The sequence below is a fragment of the Eulemur rufifrons genome, chromosome 9, assembly GCF_041146395.1.
Source record: "Eulemur rufifrons isolate Redbay chromosome 9, OSU_ERuf_1, whole genome shotgun sequence".
NCBI classification, from domain to species: domain Eukaryota; kingdom Metazoa; phylum Chordata; class Mammalia; order Primates; family Lemuridae; genus Eulemur; species Eulemur rufifrons.
In genome coordinates this window covers 37,438,212-37,459,460 of record NC_090991.1, presented here as the reverse complement: position 1 = coordinate 37,459,460, position 21,249 = coordinate 37,438,212, and the positions used below count along the sequence as shown (strand labels likewise).

General features: G+C 36.3%; 1 protein-coding gene and 1 long non-coding RNA gene across 2 annotated transcripts in view; one reads left to right on the top strand and one right to left on the bottom strand.

Moving 5' to 3' along the window:
- The window catches only part of LOC138392124 (uncharacterized), a 129,579-nt gene that overhangs the window by 53,625 nt on the left and 54,705 nt on the right, over positions 1 to 21,249 (bottom strand). The window contains exon 4 of the long non-coding RNA XR_011234895.1: positions 7,422 to 7,562. This is a non-coding gene — a long non-coding RNA (uncharacterized lncRNA). The remainder of the gene's footprint in view (positions 1 to 7,421; positions 7,563 to 21,249) is intronic.
- Positions 10,425 to 19,373, top strand: KRT222 (keratin 222). The gene is made up of 6 exons (XM_069481359.1): positions 10,425 to 10,600; positions 13,636 to 13,764; positions 14,853 to 15,073; positions 16,621 to 16,697; positions 16,885 to 17,020; positions 17,427 to 19,373. Exons 1-6 carry the CDS (start codon positions 10,505 to 10,507, stop codon positions 17,653 to 17,655), a joined length of 888 nt encoding a protein of 295 aa, XP_069337460.1. The 5' UTR covers positions 10,425 to 10,504; the 3' UTR covers positions 17,656 to 19,373.

Here is a 21,249-nt window from a genome sequence, read left to right as displayed (position 1 = left end):
TGGAGAGGGCGGAAGGGAAAAAGCAAAATTGGTCCCGCATTCAAGGCCCTGAAAACGCAAAGTTAAACTACATGTTTGATTCTGAGGACTAGACTATTCTGCCACAGTAGCTGTGCAGGGCATATATCCAGGGCTGGGCAGGGACCAGCTCCTATTGTCAGAGAAGCTTGGCGCCCAGTCACGAGCTTGCTCAGGTAGGGTGACTGTTGGCAGCCAAGCTGAGGGATTTCTGCAAACTCTTGCTTCCTCGGTCATCGGCTGCCCCTAATTCTTCTATTAGTACTTCCTGCCTCTTCCCCTTTACAACTCTACCAGAAAACGATCCACACCATCTCCTATGCGGGTTCAAAGCCTAACATATAGTGTCTTCCCAAACGTGCTAAAATGTTCCAACAAAAACAAAAATTTTTTTTTACTTATTCTGGATATTTCATATAGATTAGAATCATATACTAGGTTCTGGATATAGCATAGAGATGGAACATTTTGTGTCTGCCTTCTTTCATTTAATGTAATGTTTTCAAGGTTCATCTGTGTTGTAGCATACACCAGGACTGTATTCCTTATTACGGCTTAATCATGTTCCATTGCATGTGTCTAGCACAGATTTGTTTGTTCGTTCATCCATTGATGGAAACTTGGGTTTTGTCTGCCTTTTGGCTATTATGAATAGTGCTGCTATCCATAGAGACAGACAGCAAATTGGTGATTTGGGGTGGCTGGGGGAACGGGAGGATGGGGAATGACAATGGGTTGGGTTTTCTATTGGGGTGATGAAAATAGAAACCAGATAGAGGTTTAGTTACACAACATTGTGAGTGTAGTAAATATCAATGAACTGTACATTTTTAAGTGGCTAATTTCATGTTATGTGAATTTCACCTTAATTTTTTTTTAATTTTTTAATTTCAAGGCAAACCCTCTGTCACCTGCCTAACACAGGGTCTCATGTGTGTGTTAAACTACAAATGAGAAATGTTACATATTTTTAAATAAATTGCCTATAACGTATGTATACACCATCCTTCATAGCCAGGGTCAGACACTACCTCCTCCATGAAATCTGTTAAGGGAATATAATTTAAAACAAAATCTCTCAACCCAGAAATCCTCTCTACAAGGGTAAAAGAGAAAGAAAACAGTTTTAGAAGCATTTAATAAGCATTAAACTAGAATGTGATGCGAGTTACAGATCATCCACTAAGACATCGCAAACACAGAAAGAAAGCTCACCCTTTGCAAGCAGGTGCAACGTATTACACACATGTCCTCAAGATAAACAATAGTGTCCAAGTAAGAGGACTTGACAGCACCATTTGTCACATACAGTTCATTCTAATTTGGTGATAATTTATGTTAGTTAATGAGCTTTACATAAAGGTAAAATAAACTGATCCTGTCTTTATAAAAGGAGGCAGTTTTGGAGCAAAGTGCCTGCTGAAATTTGGCTTTTATCCTCCCACAGAATCTGGGAAACAGGGGTGTTACTTTCCTCGGATGTTTGTATACCAGAGAGATGGTTCCCAGTTTTTGTGAAAGGCAGTCCATGCTGTAAAGCTGGCAAAGGCTTATTTCACTTTTTAAAAGATTTACTTACATTTCAAGGAGACAGAGAAAGAATTTATAATTACTAGTTTTCTAAAGTAAATGCTCTAAGAAAAGGGAGAAAGAAGGTGTCTCTTCCCTTATGTTTATCAGGAAGAGTTAAACCTCTTATTTTTAATTAGTATTTGCCCTTCCTAGCCTTTTCTGAACCCCTCAGCAAAAAAAAAAAAAAAAAAAAAAAAAAGTAATTACTCCCTTTTCAGTGGCACCTAACTTGTGGCACTTCCCACTTTCTCCTTTGCATTGGAGCCATGGCAGGAGGGCGGTGTCTGATTCCCTTCTACAACCCTCATGGCATCTAGCACACTGCCCAGAGCTGGCACTGAGAAAAGGGCCTTGACGAGAGATCATTGTGACAATAGAAACGTCCCACCGTATCTTGGCTATATCAATGTCAACACCCTGGTTGTCCTGTAATTTTACAAGATGTTACCATTGGGGAAACTCAGTAAAGGGTACGTGGGCTCTCTCTGTACTGTTTCCTACAACTGCATCTACCATTACCTCAAAATAAAAAGTTGAATTAAAAATGAGAAAGGCCCTGGGATGACTGGAAAACATATGTCTTACAAGCCAGTGAATAATGTTTACAGAATATTATAAAGAGAAATATAGTTCAGGCAGAAGAGAAGAAATTTCACAGCTGTATTTGGGGGAAGATTCTGGCAATTTTAAGGGGTGTCAGGAAAATACTGCCAGGATGCTAAAAATTGGTGTGCAGGGCAGAAAGCCTGTGAGGATGACCTAAGTAGAAATGTTTTAACAAAAGTAAAATTTTAAAACAGAAAAAGAAGACAACAGAGGGAAAATTCAAGAAAGGATAAATGCAAGTGCTAGGGATCATATTGTCTAGAATAAACTACAATGGGGAAAATGACTAAGACTAGAATACCTAGGACACTTAATAGAAGACGGTAGGGCCAGTGTCACAAGTTAGAGAAAGCAGGTTTAGAAAAATTGGTATTTTAAAGACAGAAAGAGTGAATGGAATACTTGTGAAATTAGTGAAGGTGATGTACTTAGGACCCAGCAAAGATCTCTCTCCCGAAGGTCAGAAAGGAAAGGTAAATATTGTAGCTCAAGTGGGACAGGTGGATGGGGGCACAGTTCCAACTACAAACTATAACTTCAAAGGTTGGAACTTAATTAAGGCACCTCCAGATGAAAATAGGATGGAAATAAGGAAATTGAATTCTAAACAGTTTTTTTAGGTGCCTATAGTCTGCAAAGCTAATGATATAACTTGAATTATATTTGTAATACACCAAAATTGTGTCTCATTGGTGTCCCAAAATGAGCTCACCCTCTAGTAAAGCTCATTTTGGAGCATGAAGCATCTGTGTGTTGTGGTGGTGGTGGTGGGGGGGGGGTGTCTCAGTAAACAAGGTAGGAAGGGAAAGCACCATGGAAGCATCTGGAAGATGTCACAGAAAACAGGACCCCATAGCAAAGTCCTTGACTGAGAAAGTGCCCTGCTTTTTACCCTGGAGTTATAGCAGCAAAGAATGAATTTGGCACCTGCTGGGACCAAGACTGCGTGTGTAATATACCCTGCTTAATCACTCCACATGAAACGCATGTGCAGGACACACAGAAAGCATCGTAAGCATTTCTCATACACTCGGAAAACATGCTAAAAAATGCTGACACACACGTTCCCATACAAAACTCTTTATCTAATTATATTCTTAACTGATATATAAAACACAAGACTAAACCATGTCGTGTGGAGGCCTGCTCCTATGAGTAGAAAAAACAGCAATATAACAAAAAAGGGACAAGCCAGTAAATGCCTGTCATTTATAGCAATTGTTTAAAAGTTTAAAAAAAAAATCCTTTATTTGCTGACTAATCATGCATCTATAATCCTATGAAAATGCACTCATAATTAAAAAGAGGGACTCACAATATCCTAAGCTGCTAAAGAAACTATATAAATACTCCATAAATAAAATAATACCCAAAGCTCTATGGGATTATCACCCAAAATTATTCTAAAAGATCAGCTGGACTGATCTGTCTAGCTGAAGAAAAAAGATGTGTATTTGCAGCTGCCTGGAGGGAAAAGCTACTTGATATAAACTTGTGTCACCATCAATTCTATCTGTTATGCTTTTTAGAATAAAAACTGATCACTACACTTACATGTAGGACAGGCAAAACACTAAATAGATTAAGATTTATCTTCCTAGTACAATAAAATCAGATGCTTTAAAGGGTGAAATCCATGTGCCCAAATGTATTACATTAAAATAAATTAATCCATTGTTTTATTTTTAATATTTTTCCCTCTTTAAACAAAAATTCAATTTTTGAATGTGCCACTTTTTTTAAGTACAAATGGGTTAGAAAGGATGTTATTTCTCCCAAAGTTTAATGCCCAACTCTTAGCATGTCACTCAATAAAAATTCTCCAAGATGGAGGATGGATGAGTGTCTGATTGGCTTGTATTTATAAACACTAAAAGCCTGGGAAATATGGTGTTTTCAAGCTACTTGTCTGTCTCCTGGTAATTCACTTCCTTTACCTCCTTCAAACAAATAGGTTACTCTGTGTTCATCGCTTCAGGGAAGGGTAAAACCAAAGCAAAGCCGTCTTCTAGTCCTTGGTCTTAAAATGAAGAGGCCCACACAAAATATTCAGAAGAAATGTCATTCATGGTCCACAAATTTATTGCGAGGGTTCTCTGTGCCAGGCACAGAGCTAGAAAGTGGTGATTCGGCAGCGAACAAGACAAGTCTTGGTGCTTCGATTCTAGCGGTAAGAGCAGGATTATTCCATCCCACCCTCAAGAATAGAAGAGCTTCGGAGAGGGGAGAAAGGATTGCTGAGGCAGGGGCAGGGGTGGGTCCTCAAGAGGGGAGCCCCAGATTCTGCTACTGAGTCAGAGCCCTTGCAGAGCAGCAAAACTGGAGGTGAGTTTGGTGAACTACTTAGGAGAACTGTGCTCTGCTTCCTGGATCCTAACCCCAGGAAAGGGACGAGAGCCAAGTAGGTTATGGCTGCCTGGTGTGTCTGGGCAGATGGAGCCACAAACAATCTACCTGACATTTCCATGCCACCGGCATACAGAGCATCAGAATTATTCTCAAGCCCTCAAGCATGGAAGGAAGCGTGGGAGAGAGCAGCCGGATGCTGTAGGGACATGGGCAAATTAAAAATAGGAGGCTTAATTCTCTCTGTTGAAAATAAGGAAAGAGATTTTTCCTCCCTTTTTGAGTATTTATTTAAAAAAATTTTTATTGTGTATATTTGAGGTTTATAACATGATGTTATGAAATACACATACATAGTAAAATGCTTACTGTAGTAAAACAAATTAACATATCTATCATCTCAGAGTTACTTTTTTTGTGATGAGAACAGCTAAAATCTACTTATTTAACAAAACTCCCAAATACCATACAATTTTAATAACTATAGTCCTCACGTTGTGCAGATCTCAACCTGTTCATCCTAAATATCTGCTACTTTGTATCCTTTGACCTACATCTCCTCATTTCCTCCCCCCACCCTACCCCTAGTAACCACTGTTTTATTCTTTATGTATATTTGACCTTTTCTTTTAGATTCCACATATAAGTGAGACCATGTAATATTTTTCTTTCTATGCCTGTCTTATTTCACTTAGCATAATGTCCTCCAGGTCCATTTGTGTTGTGGAAAATGGCAGGGTCTCCTTTTTTAAGGTTGAATAATATTCCTGTGTGTGTGTGTGTGTGTGTGTGTGTGTATTTTCTTTATTCATCAGTTAACAGATACTTAGGTTGTCTCCGTATCTTAGCTATTATGAATAATGCTGCAACAAACATGGGAATGCAGATATCTTTATGAAGTGGTGATTTCATCTTCTTTGGGTACAAACTCAAAAGAGGGATTGTTGGGTAGTTCTATTTTTAATTTCTTTAGGAACCTCCATACTATTTTCCATTTGGCTATATCAATCTACATTCCCACCAACAGTGTACTAGGGTTCCCTTTTCTCCATACCTTAGCCAACATTTGTTATCTCTTGTCTTTTTGATGACAGCCATCCTAATGGGTGTGAGATGATACCTTGTAGTGGTTTTCATTTGCATTTCCCTGTTGATTACTGAGGTTGAACACCTTTTAATATACTGGTTGGCCATTTTTATGCATTCTTTCATGAAATGTCTGCTCAGATCCTTTGCTCATTTTCAACCCAGTTATTTGTTTTTCTTCTATTGAGTTGTAAGAGTTCTTCATAAATTTTGGATGTTAAGCCCTTACCAGATATGTGCTTTACAAATATTTTTCCCAATCTGTAGGTTGCCTTTTCGTTGTTTTTATTGCTTCCTTGGCTGTGCAGAAGCTTTTTAGTCTGATATAGTACCATTTATTTATTTTTGCTTTTGTAGCCTGCACTTTTGGTGCTATATCGAAAAAATGATTGCCAAGGCCAATGTTAAGAAGTTTTTGCTCTACGTTCTCCTCTAAGAGTTGTATTGTTTCAGTTCTTACATTTAGGACTTTCATCCATTTTGTGTTTATTTTTGTGTATGGTGTAACATAAGTGTCCAATTTCATCCTTTTGCATGTGGAAATCCAGTTTTCTCAACAACATTTATTGAAGAGACTATTTGTTTCCCATCGTGTCCTCTTGGTGTTCTTGTCGAAAATTAATTGGCCATATTATGTTTAGATTTATTTCTGGGCTATCTATTCCATTCCATTGGTGTATGTTTCTGTTTTTATGCCAGTACCATACTATTTTGATTACTATGGCTTGATAATATAATTTTTAATCAGGGATAATTTAATAGTAATTGTAAGTGCTTTTGAAAAATTCTAATTGTAAGTACTTTTTCTTCTCTTTGAAATTCATGTAAATCCTTTTGTGGACTAGATAGGCTTTTGTCAGCTTTATGGCCCAGGAATGTCTTTCTTAAAGACCTGGGAGCCATCTCTTTGAGATGTAAACATCAAAGAGATAGCACCCCTATCTCCCAGTTTCTGTGGGAAGGTAGGAGCCTAACTTCCTCAGGTGCCTTGCTCTAAGTTACAAAACCACCTCCTGTCATAAAGATATGAGAAGTTTGTTTTTCCTCTGGATAAGAACAATTAGCTAACATAGATGATCACCCCAAATTACCAGGTAAAGTTAGGATGAATTATGTGTGACAGTGCGGATGTCAAGCACTCTTACTCTAACTTTTTATTGTTTATCTTCAAAAAATGTATGTAATAGATCGTGTCTACTTAGCTATATAAAACGATGAGATATCCTTCTGTCTTTGCAATTTCTTAGCAGGTTGACTGTGATGTATATCACATACTGCCTTAATGCTTATTCAATAATAAAAGTGTTTTCTTTCTCTTCTACATTTGTGGAAAGGATTTCTGAGTTAAGAGAAGATTTTTGTTTTTAAGCATATTTCCCCCAAAAGGTAGATGGGACAGGTGGAAATAATAATGACTGTCTTAGTGAACACAGACTTGGACAGATAACACCAAGGACAACATGGCCCCCTAGTCACAATTACATAAGTTCCCCTAAAACTCAGATGCAGCACTTTGGACAAAAGATAGGAGCCCCAACTAATGAGATTTGATGCACATCCTCTATAGAATGGGAGCTCAAGCAATGTATATGTCTCACTGCCTGAGCCTATGGACTCAGAATTGTACCAAGTGCAGCACAAACTACTTGCCAATATTTAACTGTGGGAATCTTAATTTCAGATACTCGTACTAACAATCCATTTCCTCTGGCTGAAGAATGAGAGAGAAATGAGCAGAAGAAAACTTATATTTAAAACAGTAGCTCTCAAACTTTGCAGAATATTAGACTCACCTGGGGAGTTTTTTAAAATCCCGATGCTGGCCGGGCACGGTGGCTCACGCCTGTAATCCTAGCACTCTGGGAGGCCGAGGTGGGCAGATCGTTTGAGCTCAGGAGTTCGAGACCAGCCTGAGCAAGAGCGAGACCCCATCTCTATTAAAAATAGAAAGAAATTATATAGACAGCTAAAAATATACATAGAAAAAATTAGCCGGGCATGGTGGTGCATGCCTGTAGTCCCAGCTACTCGGGAGGCTGAGACAGGAGGATCCCTTGATCCCAGGAGTCTAAGGTTGCTGTGAGCTAGGCTGACGCCACGGCACTCACTCTAGCCTGGGCAACAGAGTGAGACTCTGTCTCAAAAAATAAATAAATAAATAAAATAAAAAATAAAATCCCGATGCCCGGGTCACATCCTGAGCTATTAATAATTAAATCAGAATCTCTGGGAGGAGTACACAGTCATCACCATTTTTTAAAGTTCCCCAAGAGATTTCAATGTGCAGACACACAGACATGTCACGGATGTCCCTAGAGCCGAGGTCCTCAACCACAGAATTAGCAGTTATGAGGCGTGTTATGAGTAACTTGTTCCTATTAATAAAATAAACATTTTCAGATTATTTTCTTTTCTAATAACCAGAGTAGATTTATGATAATCCCTATAAGAATGACACCCTTGCTTGTGCATTCTGTTATGATTTCTGAAGCAGAAGAGAGTAGGTTGTAACAATAGCTCATGCACCAAGAATTCCATGGACCCCTCAATTTTATAAGTGCCATGGCCTTTTATGAGCTATTATTACAGATTTTTTAAATAAAGGACAGTATTTTTAGAAAGTAAAGTAGCAATATTTTTTCCTTGAAAAATGAAATTTGAGATCTAGAAATAGTTAATTTCATGACTCACATGCTTGTAAAATACCTTTCTAAATACTACCCCCCCAAAAGAAATCTGGCACTATTTCCTTTAATCTAGTATGCATGCAAAGTGTTCCAGGCATGGAACTCTCATCTGAGAGAGCCCAAATTTTAAAGCTGCACTGTCCAACCCAGTAGCCACTAGCCCCATGACTACTGAGCACTTTAAACGCAGCTTGTCCAAATTGAGATGGGCTATAAGTCTAAAATACACTTGGGATTTCAAAGACAGTATCAAAAATAAAGAATGTAAAACATCTCATTAATATTTTGTATCGATTGCTGTATTTTGGATCTATCAGATTGAATAAAATATAATAAAATTAATTTCACCTACTTTTGCTTATATCTTTTGATATGGCTACTAGAAAGTTTAAAATCACATATGTCATTTTGCATTTCCGTTGGATAGCAGTGCTTTAGGGTGCATAAGAAATACCTAAGAGACCCGTTTAAAATGCAGATTGCCAGGAACAGCCCTCCAGTGAGTCTAGTTCAGCTCTCAGTGTTTTAGGCAGACATTAGCAGAAGCTACCTAAAGTAGCAAGGAGCATTTAATTCATTGTTCCCTGAATTTAATTTAGGAATTTAATTCATTGCTTTCTTCCTTCACCTCCACTACCAAGCCTAATTCTGTTCATATTTTTCAGTCTCAAATACCAAGAAAGAGAACCAGTTTGGCCTAGATAATTCAGTGACCCTCTTTAGTCAGAGCTTTTTGTGTCATGCTACCTCACAGGGCTCTGACCAATCTACAGATTGTCCAGTCGTGACTGGTGGGGAGGGTGGGGGAAGTGAGGAAGGGGTGAATCAGGGTAAACAAAGTACAGGAGTGACCTGGAACCTCTCCTCTCAGCAGGGGCTGTGGCTGAGCCAGCTTTGTTTGGGACTGTGGGAATGGCCGGCACAGATCGGCCTGGCCAGAAATGAGTTAATTCAGAAATAAAAGAGCAAGATACACTTGTAAAGGCCCTGTGAACTATGCCCCAGGTATAATTCAGCCAAGCCACTCTACCCATAACGTAAGGATAGAGCCATTCCCAAAAATATATCGGTCACATCAACCAACCAGCTGTCCAGATTGAACAAGGAATTTAGGTGGGGACAGAGAGAAGGCAGAGGCAGATGGGGCAAAATGTGGAATACAGGCAAGGAATCGGAGCTCCAGTCCCAGTGATGTCATTACATCGCTACATGACCATGACCTTGGGCAAGACACCTTAACCCCTCCGGCCTCCCTCTTCTCATCTTCACAGGTCACAAAATGTCAGGGATCGTGAAGATCAGAAGCAGCTGTTTTTTAAGTTAGAAGAGCTGCACATGTTTTATTTCCAGGAATGAGTTGCCATTAACTCTATGTTCACTCATGAAGGAGAAATCCCACAGTAAATCTTACCTCAACAAGTACACCCTCCACAGGGACCAAATGCTTTTATTTCTTCAACCCTGTTAAAACACTGGAAATGTTACCTTGCAGCTCTCAGACTCCATTAGCACTTATCTCTAGCTAGAGCTTGGTCTGTGACTCGCCTTCAAGGAATTCACCTCAATACCTCACACTCTGTCGGGCCAGCGTCCGCCATGAGCTACATAGCGCACATTTCAGAGAAACATGGTCGGGCGCTCCCATGACTGACAATTGCCGACTTAATCCGATAGTCGCTTTTTCCAATAACTGTCAGAATATTTAAGATTTACAACATATGCTAGTGATCCACCACAGCACTTCTGTTTAAAGACTCCAAACGGTGAGGAAAACTGTAAAAGAAAATTTTAGCTATCTATGGGCTGGGCCCAGATTTATTTCCCTGCGATATTTTGGGAAAACTAGATAAAATTTTCTTTCTATTATGTCCCATTTCCTTTCCACAAAAATGAACTCTTTTCCCCCCAAACTGCTCCATTTTACAGGGAACTAATGCAGAAATATTGGGGAGGTTTTTATTTTCCTTTCCTTGGTTTCTACTATGCCAACAACAATAGAAGCGAAGGGCCTACCGCAGATTTGCATAATTGATTAGAAAGACGGGCATTTCCTTGGCCTCTGAAAAAGGAGCTCTGCATCTTTAAGGCTCCGCGGGGCTCTGGCTCTCCGCGCAGACCGAGCAGGCTCTGCCGCAGCGACTCGTCCTATCGATAAGGTTCAGTTAGCCAAGGTGGAGGATGGGAAAAGAATGGAACTGTCCCAGCTACTCAATGAGATCAGGGCAAACTATGAAAAGCTCCTCACCAGAAATCAGATAGAGACGGTGCTCTCAACAAGGATCCAGGTAATGATTTCATACAGACAGGCACCTTCCAGAATAAGGAGACAATCCATGTCTACCCAATTCCTGTCCCGGCCTCTCTGAGGTACAGTATTTCCTTTTCAATGCAGCATCTATTGGGGAAGGAATTTAGGTTCTACTGCAATGTGACTAGGACTCCAGGGGAAAATACTGTGATTATATTGTTAAATTATCATTAAATAAATGTTGATGGATGCATTTGATTTTTACGTAAATTATAAGGTTCCTCTCATTAATAAAACATGAGGTCAACATACAATAAAATAGTGCACTCTAACCTCTTTTAGACATTTTTCAGGAAGAAAGCGTTTCAGATACCCTTCAAAGATATTACGGAGTTATTTATAGAGATAATTTAAATTACATCTTTAAAATGAAAAGCTTGATAGTAAGATTTATGATCATGCACACTTTCTAAAAATAAAACTAAGCAAAGATTTCTAAAAGGTTTCTATCATCATTTTGATGAGTTCAGTTTTATGCCAGATTGTTATAAATAGAAATCATCTGAGGATGGGAACATGGCATTCAGAAACAATGATATAAATTATGACAATCAAAATTCCCCAAATTGGTAATGATTCTCCATTTAGATTATAGATCTTTGCTTTTGTACTATAAGATGAGAAATGTTTATTTCTGATTCAAAGCTTGCAATATTTAAGTATTAAAAAAAGAGAAAGAGAGCCAACTTAGATCTAAGAACTAAATCCTAATTTCATATCAATTAAAAGTGACAATCACTTCCAGCAACTAAGATCTCAAATCTTTAAACAAATTTAAAAACAAGTATTTTAGAAACAAAAATTCAGAAATTTAGGGTCTTTTTTAAATTTATCTATCATATCTGGGTTCAATTTCTATTCCAAGCACCAAATATAGCAAAAAGTTTATTTAAAGACATCACCAAAAGAGAAAAAATACTGCTAAGAAACCACAGGCCTTTATTCCATTAGCAACTCACTTTTAGTAACATTATAAATTTCACCTCTGGGTAATATTTTCAGCCTTCATAAAAATTGGTCAGTATCCTAGATTAAGCAAAGTCACTGGGACATTCAAGTGTTGGAATAGTTCATCCACCTTTTACAAAGATAAGGAAAAAATTAATAGGTGACAATTTCTGAAAGTTATGAACTAAATATTTTGCAACAGTAGAAATACAAGTTTCGTTTACAAGTCACAATACTGAAATGAGTAAATGCAAATGAAAAAGCAAGACTACAGTTGTGTTTAAAGTGTTTTTAAACATATAACTACTTTAGAGGATTTTTTTCCCCAACTATTTTGGAAAGTCAGCTGAAATAAATTCAAGAAAGTCTGGTTATTTATTACAAAATGAAGAAACATAAGCTGTTTTAGTTAAATTCCTGTATAACAAACCACCCCAAAACTTAGTGGATTAAAATGACCATTGTATTCTCTCTCACAATTCTGTGGGTTGATGGGGCTCAATGGGAGAGATTCTTGCGCTGCTCATGGGGTTAGTTGGGACTGCAGTCATCTTGGGGCATGACTGGGCTGGGACATCCAAGGTGGCTCACTCATACATCTGGCACCTTGGCAGGGGATTGCTGGAAGGCAGGCTCAGCTGGGACAACTGGGCCTCTTTCTCTCTCCTTCCATATAGCCTCAGGTTCTCCCTCCATCTGGCCCCTCTACGTGATCTCACCAACAGGATATCCAAACTTCTTACATGTTGGCCCAGGGCTCCCAAAAGCACAGAAGTAGAAGCTGTCAGAGCTTAAGGCTGAGGAACTTAGAACTGGAACAGCCTCACTTCTGCCACATTCTACTGGTTAAAGCAAGAAGGGGACCAGAGACTAGGACTTGAATTTTGGGAGATGTGGTTCACTGGAGGTGATCTTGGGAATCTAACTACCACACAAGCTTAGCCACCAGTTCCATACCCGAAACCCACAAGACCAGTAGATACTGGTACTTTTATGTTTTCGTATTTCCAAAATTCTTTACCTACTCTATTGTAGTTACTCTGGTATGTGTTGCTTGCTGTATGAATTTGCCAACTCTAACAACAAATGAGTTTTGTTCCCTAATATCTTCCTCTAAACTTTATTCATAGACTTTCATTTACTCTGATGTTTCCTTTTTTAAATAATCTATTGTGAAAATTAAATTTTTTAATTTTAAAATTGTATTTTTATAAGAACATAAAAAAGTTGTGATTTTTGTTTCAAAATACTACAATCAGTTCTATACATTGTTCCTACTGTTCTTGGGGCCTGATGTTGAAAATTCTGTCAACACTTTCTTTTAATTCCAACATAAGGATAAAAACATTTAAAGCTAAATATAAAACATTTCCATTTGTTTTTCAATGAGGACATTTAGCCACAATCTTTAAAGATGTCATTTTTGTTACCCCAGATACCCAAAATTAACATGCCTTCCAAAAAGATCATTCTGAAAAAGGTAAATCAATACTGGATTTTCTTAATACAGAAGTCTGTTTTAGAGCCTTAATGCCTATGACAACTTAATTCTCTACATTACTAGTAATATACTTTCTAACAGTATTTACTCCCAGTCTACACACCTAGAATCAATCAGTTTTGGCTGCATAACTATTTATCTGTTTTTATAAAGCAGCCTACAAGAAAATGTAAGGGAAAATAGCAGCTAATTTTCAATCTTCTTCTTTAACGATCCATAAATAATTGAAAGTTAAGAATGAGAGGGCACAAATTGAAGTCCTGCAAACTGGTTTTTTTTTTCATTAAAATAGATGAACTTTTCTATATTTCATAGGTTATCATAGTTGGAAGGGACTTTGGGAATAATTTTATATCAGAGAAAACTAAGGCTGAGAATGCAATTGACTTGCTCACATATTTAATGAATTAGTAACTAGGTACGAAGACACATTTGTAATCTAACAATTTAAAGAAAAAATAATCTGATTCCTATACAATTTTTCTCTAAATACTTTTAAACATCTCATTTTCTGGAATGCTCTTTGTTTTTGTTTGTTATGGTTGTTGTTGGCTTTCTTGTAGCTAGAAGAAGATATAAGCAAAAAAATGGACAAAGATGAGGAGGCTTTAAAGGCGGCTCAAGCAGAACTCAAGGAAGCCCGACGCCAGTGGCACCACCTGCAAGTGGAAATTGAATCTCTCCATGCTGTGGTAAGAATGATCTCAGAAGTAACTGTCCCACTGAGCCCCAAGATGTTATTTGATTAAGAGAAGGAAGGGAATATTGTCCATTACTTTACAGTGAGAAAGCGAAAATCAAGGCCACTGAATTCTCTTTCTGATCCTAGTTCAAATTACCCACCCGCCTTCCTCTACCACGGCAGTGGCTGTCATCAACTCACTCAAGGTTTAGTTCACACCTGTAAAAATGAAGTAATACTTGCTTGTCATCCTGGGGTTCTCTAAATGTTGAAATGGAAAGATAGAGTACTTCTTATTATCCAAAGTCTTACAGCGGGGACTCTTTTATCCATGCCATTGAGACTTCTAATAAAAAAATATTTAAGCCCTTTCCTAAAATGCCTTTTATAAGCAGTCTGCTTCTGGCTTTGATATTCAATATACTATGTTTTTATTATTTTAAAAATCAAATAGGGCCGGGCGTGGTGGCTCACGCCTGTAATCCTAGCACTCTGGGAGGCCGAGGTGGGCGGATCGTTTGAGCTCAGGAGTTCGAGACCAGCCTGAGCAAGAGCGAGACCCCATCTCTACTAAAAATAGAAAGAAATTATATGGACAGCTAAAAATATATATAGAAAAAATTAGCCGGGCATGGTGGTGCATGCCTGTAGTCCCAGCTACTCGGGAGGCTGAGACAGGAGGATCGCTTGAGCTCAGGAGTTTGAGGTTGCTGTGAGCCAGGCTGACGCCACGGCACTCACTCTAGCCTGGGCAACAGAGTGAGACTCTGTCTCAAAAAAAAAAAAAAAAAAAAAAAAATCAAATAACTCAGAGTGATAAATAAGTTAATCACACCACAGAGGACTGGAGGGGGCATAGGAATTATCGCAGGATTTCTATGAAACATCGTAAGCTCTCTCTAGTTATGTACATAGAATATAATTTTTTTGAAAATGGAGTCACACACAAAGCTATAAGGAAACACCTCTTGCATAAGTGAGATACAATTATTGCAACCTTTTTAAAGAAAGGATAGAACACAATGAAGACATTGCAGATCAGGTTTCAGAAACACATTTTGTGTTATTGATTGACTGATGAAGATCTACATAAAACAGGAAAGGGGCCTTGAAAACTCCCTACATGCCAGTGAGCAGCATTACCAGACGCAGCTGCAAGACCTAGAGGCAGTGATCGAAGGACTAGAGAAAGAGCTACAGGAAGTAAGGCGTGGCATCGAAAAACAGCTTCAAGAGCATGAGATGCTTCTCAACACGAAGATGAGGCTAGAACAAGAAATAGCAACTTATCGCCGCCTTCTAGAAAAGGAAGAAATCAGGTACCTAATTCCATATAGTTAATGACAAGGGGCCAGAAATACAAAACAGCTTATGTCATTGTTGATGTAGTCAGAGAAATTAAATCTAAAGAAACCATTATCACCACGGTGTACTCACTAAACTCATACAATAAAATAGGATTCATGTGCACTGCAAAGAACATGTGGAAGAAATTCCCAACTTTCTAAAATTAGGAACCAAATAGCCAAAGTCAGCTAGAGCAAAATGTAAATAATTCTGGATCACTACAAAATGACCTTTCTTAACTTTCTCACTTTCCTTGCCATTCATCTCTTTTAGGATTAGCTTAGTCACCACAATCACCCCTGCAAGGGCCCATCCCGCACATCAAACGCCAAAATAATAATAATAATAATGTGATTATATTGCAATACGGAAAACAATATCATTCTGGGCCATCATTACAAGACTTCCAGATGTCCTGATAAGAAAAAGTATAGAAAGAGGAATTCTTACTAATCCATACATCATAATCTACAATCATTTATAAGGTCATATAGCTCTGAGCATGACAAAACCTCCAATTCTCTATGTTCCCATAAGAAGAAACCTTTATTCTTGCTTATTTCAGAACTCTGAGTCCTCTACAAAACTAGATGAAACAACTTTAGCCTACAATAAATCTTGATATTTGCTAAATCTTTGAATAACACAAATTTAATTAAAAATACACCACTTACTAGCTCAGTGACCTGGGGCAATTTACTTAACTTCTTTGTGCCTCAATTTTCTCATCTGTACAATGGGAATAATAATATTACCTACCTTGTAGGATTGCTGTGAGTATTAAATGAGTTAATGTTTATAAAGTGCTTAACACAATACCTGGCTCATTGTCAGTGCTATGTAAATATATATGTGTATATATATAATGTATATGTATACATGTATATATAACACATATATGTATATATGTAACTATACATAGTTAAATAAATGGTTGTGAATTTTAATTCCTAATCATTCAAGATGTTGATAAAATAGTCTTTCATATTCCTATAATATAACTTTTTAAAATTTTATTATGCTATATTTAAGATATACAAGAAAATTTCAAGAAAAAATATGACCACCCATGTACCCACTTCCCCAGTTTAAGAAGTAAAATGTTTCCAAAAAAAATAAAAAAGAGTAAAATGTTTCCAATGTTGTTGAAGTTTCCTGGACACTTACACCACATTTCCCAACCTCATTCTTCCCCCTCACCTAACCTGGCTTCTGAATTTGATACTTATTAGTCTCATACATTCCTTTAGAGTAGTATGTATGTATCCCTATACAAAGTATGGAATTGTTTTGAGTATTACTTTAACCTTTATAAAATTGGCTGTAACTTACTTTCTTTTTTCAGCAATGTTATGCTTAGGGGATTCCATCCATAAAGATACAATGTAGTTTTAGTTCAATTCTTTTCACCGCTAAATAGTATTTCCATTGTATGAATATAGTTTAACCATTCTCCTGTTTGTTTCAGTGATTTGCTAATACAGTGTTGCTGCTATAATATAATTCTTTACAATTTCAGATATTATGGTTGTATCCAAGGTGGGAAAAAAGACCAAAAACCTACCACAAGTAGAGTTGGTTTTGTTTTACCATCAGGTGAGTTTCTGATATAAACAAACTAACTTGAAAAGTGAAGTTCCATTTACAGGGATTACTGTACAAAGAAATTAAATATTCTAAAGTAGCAGAATACAAGGAATATTTGAATAAAAGTTTGACATATAATTTGATTATGAACAGTACAACATTGTAATATAATATATCATAAATAACATTTTCACAGCCATCATAAATGAAATATCTTTTTCAACGAAAGTCCCACAAAAGTGTGAGAATGAAAAAGTGGAAACAGTGACCAAGCAGGCAATATTAAATGGAAATATCGTGAAGGAGAGCACTGAAGCTCATGGCACTATTCAGTAAGTAAAGTAACTTTGGCTGAGAAATTAGAATAAACATATATAAAGAAATTAACTTCAATTGAGTAATCCCAGTGATCAATCTTCTTTGAATGTTTCCAAACATAGTTTTAAGATACTGTGATTTTTAATGTGACATAAAAATATATATAAACACAGATGAAAGAGTACTCAATCCGTAAGTCACCATTTCTTCTAAAAACACACTAAAAATATGAGAATTCTTACAGAGACATTCCATAGAATTCCTTAGGAATTATACTCATATGATTTTCAAAGTATATACTTTATGAATTCTGCAAACTATACATTATACAAATTTCTTAATTTTTTCATAGATATGGAATACATACCACATATTTCTAGTATTCTCATTCATATAAAAAGGTTTATTTTATCATTGCAGGACAGAGAAAGTGGATGAAGTTATTAAAGAATGGGAAGGTTCCTTCTTTAAAGATAACCCTCGATTAAGGAAAAAATCTGTTTCTCTTCGATTTGATCTTCATTTAGCAGCCACCGATGAAGGGTGTTTACAGACCAAGCAGGATAATCTCCCGGATATAGAAGTCAGGTTGATCATGAGAAGATCATGCAGTATCCCCTCTATCAAACCTCCATCAACAGCTAATTAATCCAAAGACAGTGTCTGACCTGATTTGAAAATAACGTTAGAATGAACCAAGGTGGGCCGTGCTGACCCTCTCTGTCCCAAATGTTAGTTACTGAGTACATACGGAAAGTGTTATAATCGATGTGTGGTTCTCTTCAGAGGAAAAAAAGAAACAAAGTTTCTCTGAATCGAATTATGGATGTATATTTTTTTGGAGAGTGGGGAAGCTTAAAAATAAAATGAGAAATTCAGTACAGTTTCTATTTTATTTATTCTCCAAATAGTCTTTTTTTCCCTTGAAATTTTATCAGGGACTGTATCATTAGCCTGGCTTAGTCAAGTCTTTGTAATTTTACTCAGTGGCTGAATACCTCAAGGCAAAAATAGTTTGTTTGGATATGATTGTATTGTGCTAAGAGTCACACCAAGTTATTCACCATTATTCCATGACTGGTTAAACCCAAAAAGTTTGTTCTACTTAAAAAAGAAAGCAATTATAAACAAGTTTTTAAAGGGGGACTCACTATTCACTTAACCAGGATTTCTCCTTTTGAGACAATTATCTGTACACTTAGAAAAATAAGAAGAGTTCTTTTCCATGAGCAATTCTGAGCAATCTATAGGACATACCCCAGGGATAATTTGATGATTAAATAAAATTAAGTTAATCTACGTATATCTGAAAGTTTTTTGTAATCAGCATCTGATTTCCAGAAAAGTTATTTTACTCAAAGAATTTTAAAGGTTGTGTCCCCCCGACCCAAAAAAAAAAAAAAAAAATCAGAAGACCAGCTGCACAAACAAAACATGAAAAGCAAATTGAAAAAGTAGTTACTACAGTTACTAGAACAGTTACCCAACCTCTCATCATCCCAAGTTTTCCATCTGCAAAGTTAAATGTGATTAGAATATTTGCTAGGAGCCTTAGATAAGATACTATATGAAGTATTATAAATATTAATATTTCTTGCAACCGTTTATGTGAACTAAGATAACAGTATTGTTATCTAAGCTAAGAGTATTTGCAGGATTTGTTTTTAAACTGTTCAAACTGTAATAAATAGGGATAGAAAATATATTTGTGAGTAAGTGAAGTATTGTTGCAAAGTTTTTAAAACAACCTAATTTGTTTAATACAGGTATATTTATTTCAAGACCTTAAATAATAAATACCTGTTTTAAGATATTAGAAATTTATAGGCTATTAAATTTTTTTCTAAGCAGAGAAAATGGTTGAGTACAACTCACCATACTTTTTTCCAGCTAAAGTATCGTCTAAGGGCTACAGCTATGTTAGCATTTTAGTAAACCTTTAAAATCTCTTTCTGTCTCTCTCTCTCTCTCACTCGGAGAGGTATATGATATATACATATATATCTCAACCAGAAATAATGTATGTTTAAACCAGGAGAAAATTATGTTAAATAATCTTTAACATAACACAGGGATATAAAATTTTTAATTTTCTTTCAATTACTTCAGATTCCTTTTAGTCTGGCCTAATCTATTTAGTGAAAAGGGATGATTTTGTTTTGTCAAGGATATAACAGCATGTTAAGTGCTTATTCTTGCATAAGCATCTGACCTAAAATACATCCTATACATAACAATGTTTCATTCAATATTGTTACATGCTACTAACTTTATTAAAGCTTTAAAAATGCAATCATTATAAGCTATTGTACTAAAGTTACTGTACTAAGCAATGGTGATCATAATAAAGAAATATATCAAGCATAATCAATTGCAGTGTTAAAAACTTAGTACTGGGCATCATGAATGTAACTGCTTATTATAGTAATTCCACTATGCATCTATTGTGTGTATAAATGTACATTTAAAAATGCAGTACTTGAATTTATAACGAAGTTTTATTTGCTTTGGAGCATTTTAAATTGGAGTATGAATTTACTAATGTAAATGATACCACTACAATAAAAAAATTGAATCATGGACTCTAAAGCTGCACTGTATTTGAGTTTGATACAGGTCTTTTAGTTCAATGATATCTCTGCATGGTTAAGCAAAACAAAGAATTAATTGCTCCAATATGGTTGGCTCATTTGGGGAATAAAGAAAACTGCAATCACAGTAGATAGATAATGACTTTTAACTTGTTTTATAAAAGAAAAGTTAAGAATAATGTATTGCTATTTTATTCCAATTTTTTAAAAATAAAAATAATCGCATAATCCCATAATTCTGGGAAAAGTATATAACAAGCACTTACTCTGCTCCAGGCACTGTGTCCAGCAGACTCATACATAATCCCTAATCCTTACAATAATCCTACAAAATTAATAATGTTATCCTTGTTTTATAGATGAATAGAAATTAATATTCTTCAGTATCTCTGAAATATTTCAAATGCATGCTTCCATAACAAAATGCAAAAACAAAGAATAATTCCAATTACTAACAATTATAGGATTCTAGCCCTGTCACTAACCATGTAACCAAGGGGAATCACATTAAGTCCCCTAGGCCTCAATTTTTACACTTGAAAACAAAGGAAAAGGTGATGCTTGGTAATAATTCCCACCCGGCCTACCTCACAGTTGTTTGAAATAACATACATGTGAAAATATTTGGTAAAGCACTGCTCAAGAATATAGTAGTATTTACATGAAAATTGTCTTTGGGAATGATGAATTTGTGAGGAAAATTATAGGTGACAATGATTAAGTAATAGTTCAAAACACAACAGGTAAAGATATTAGTTTTAATTCTTTAATTGCTGCCAGAAAAAAATATTCTTTCCCAATGAGTTACCCAATTTGAACTATTCTACCATGATAGTTTTTAAAGTGCAAAAATGTTGTCTAAAGATAATAAATGATGATTGTTTTACGCCACAACATTTTGGGACAATTTGTTATGCAATTATATACAATTAATACTGCACATAAGCAATTTTCTTATTGATTTGTTAGAGATCTTTATATTGTCAAAATTCAGTTTGCCCTTCAGTTTGTTTTCTCAATGCACGTTTTTAAAATCTCTTAGGTAAAAAATGCTTAAATGAATTTGAAAGTTTCAAATGGAAACTTACCATAGTACATGGGCAAAAATTAAATTTTAAATAGTATGCATATGTACATTACTCATATCATCAGCACACAGAATCAAAAGAAAGTTTGTTCACAAGGCAGAATTTGCTTCTATGTTTACAAGTTATGGCCAGCCTGTGCACACAGATGGCCAATATTTGTAAACATATGACAAATTTAAGTTCTGAAATAAGGTATGTATATATGAAAATCAATACAAGCTTTTCCAAGTTTCCCTCACACACTTAGATCGTACACCAGGGTGAAAGGTGGCCTTACTAATAACCTGTTGACAAACTTTTTCTGTAAAACCCCAGATAGCAAATATTTTAGGCTTTTCAGGCCATAGGATCCCTGTAGCAACTATGCAACCCTGCCCTTAAAAACCACAAACAACCAGACAGTATGTAAATGAATGGGGGTGGTTGGGTCCAAATAAAAATTTGTTTACACAAACAGGAGGCAGCCTACATTTGGCCTGCAGCAATCATTTGCTAACCCTGGCCTAGCCCCAATATTATCGAAGGATAATAAACCCATACCCCAGATTCTCCAGGCCTACCACA

Excerpts from the sequence above, each read along its gene's own strand:
- KRT222 (XM_069481359.1), top strand. The coding sequence starts at position 10,505 with ATGGAACTGTCCCAGCTACTCAATGAGATCAGGGCAAACTATGAAAAG. Across the intron at positions 15,074-16,620 it reads CTAGAAAAGGAAGAAATCAG|ATATTATGGTTGTATCCAAG; the intron begins GTACCTAATTCC and ends TTACAATTTCAG. Across the intron at positions 17,021-17,426 it reads GAAGCTCATGGCACTATTCA|GACAGAGAAAGTGGATGAAG; the intron begins GTAAGTAAAGTA and ends TTATCATTGCAG.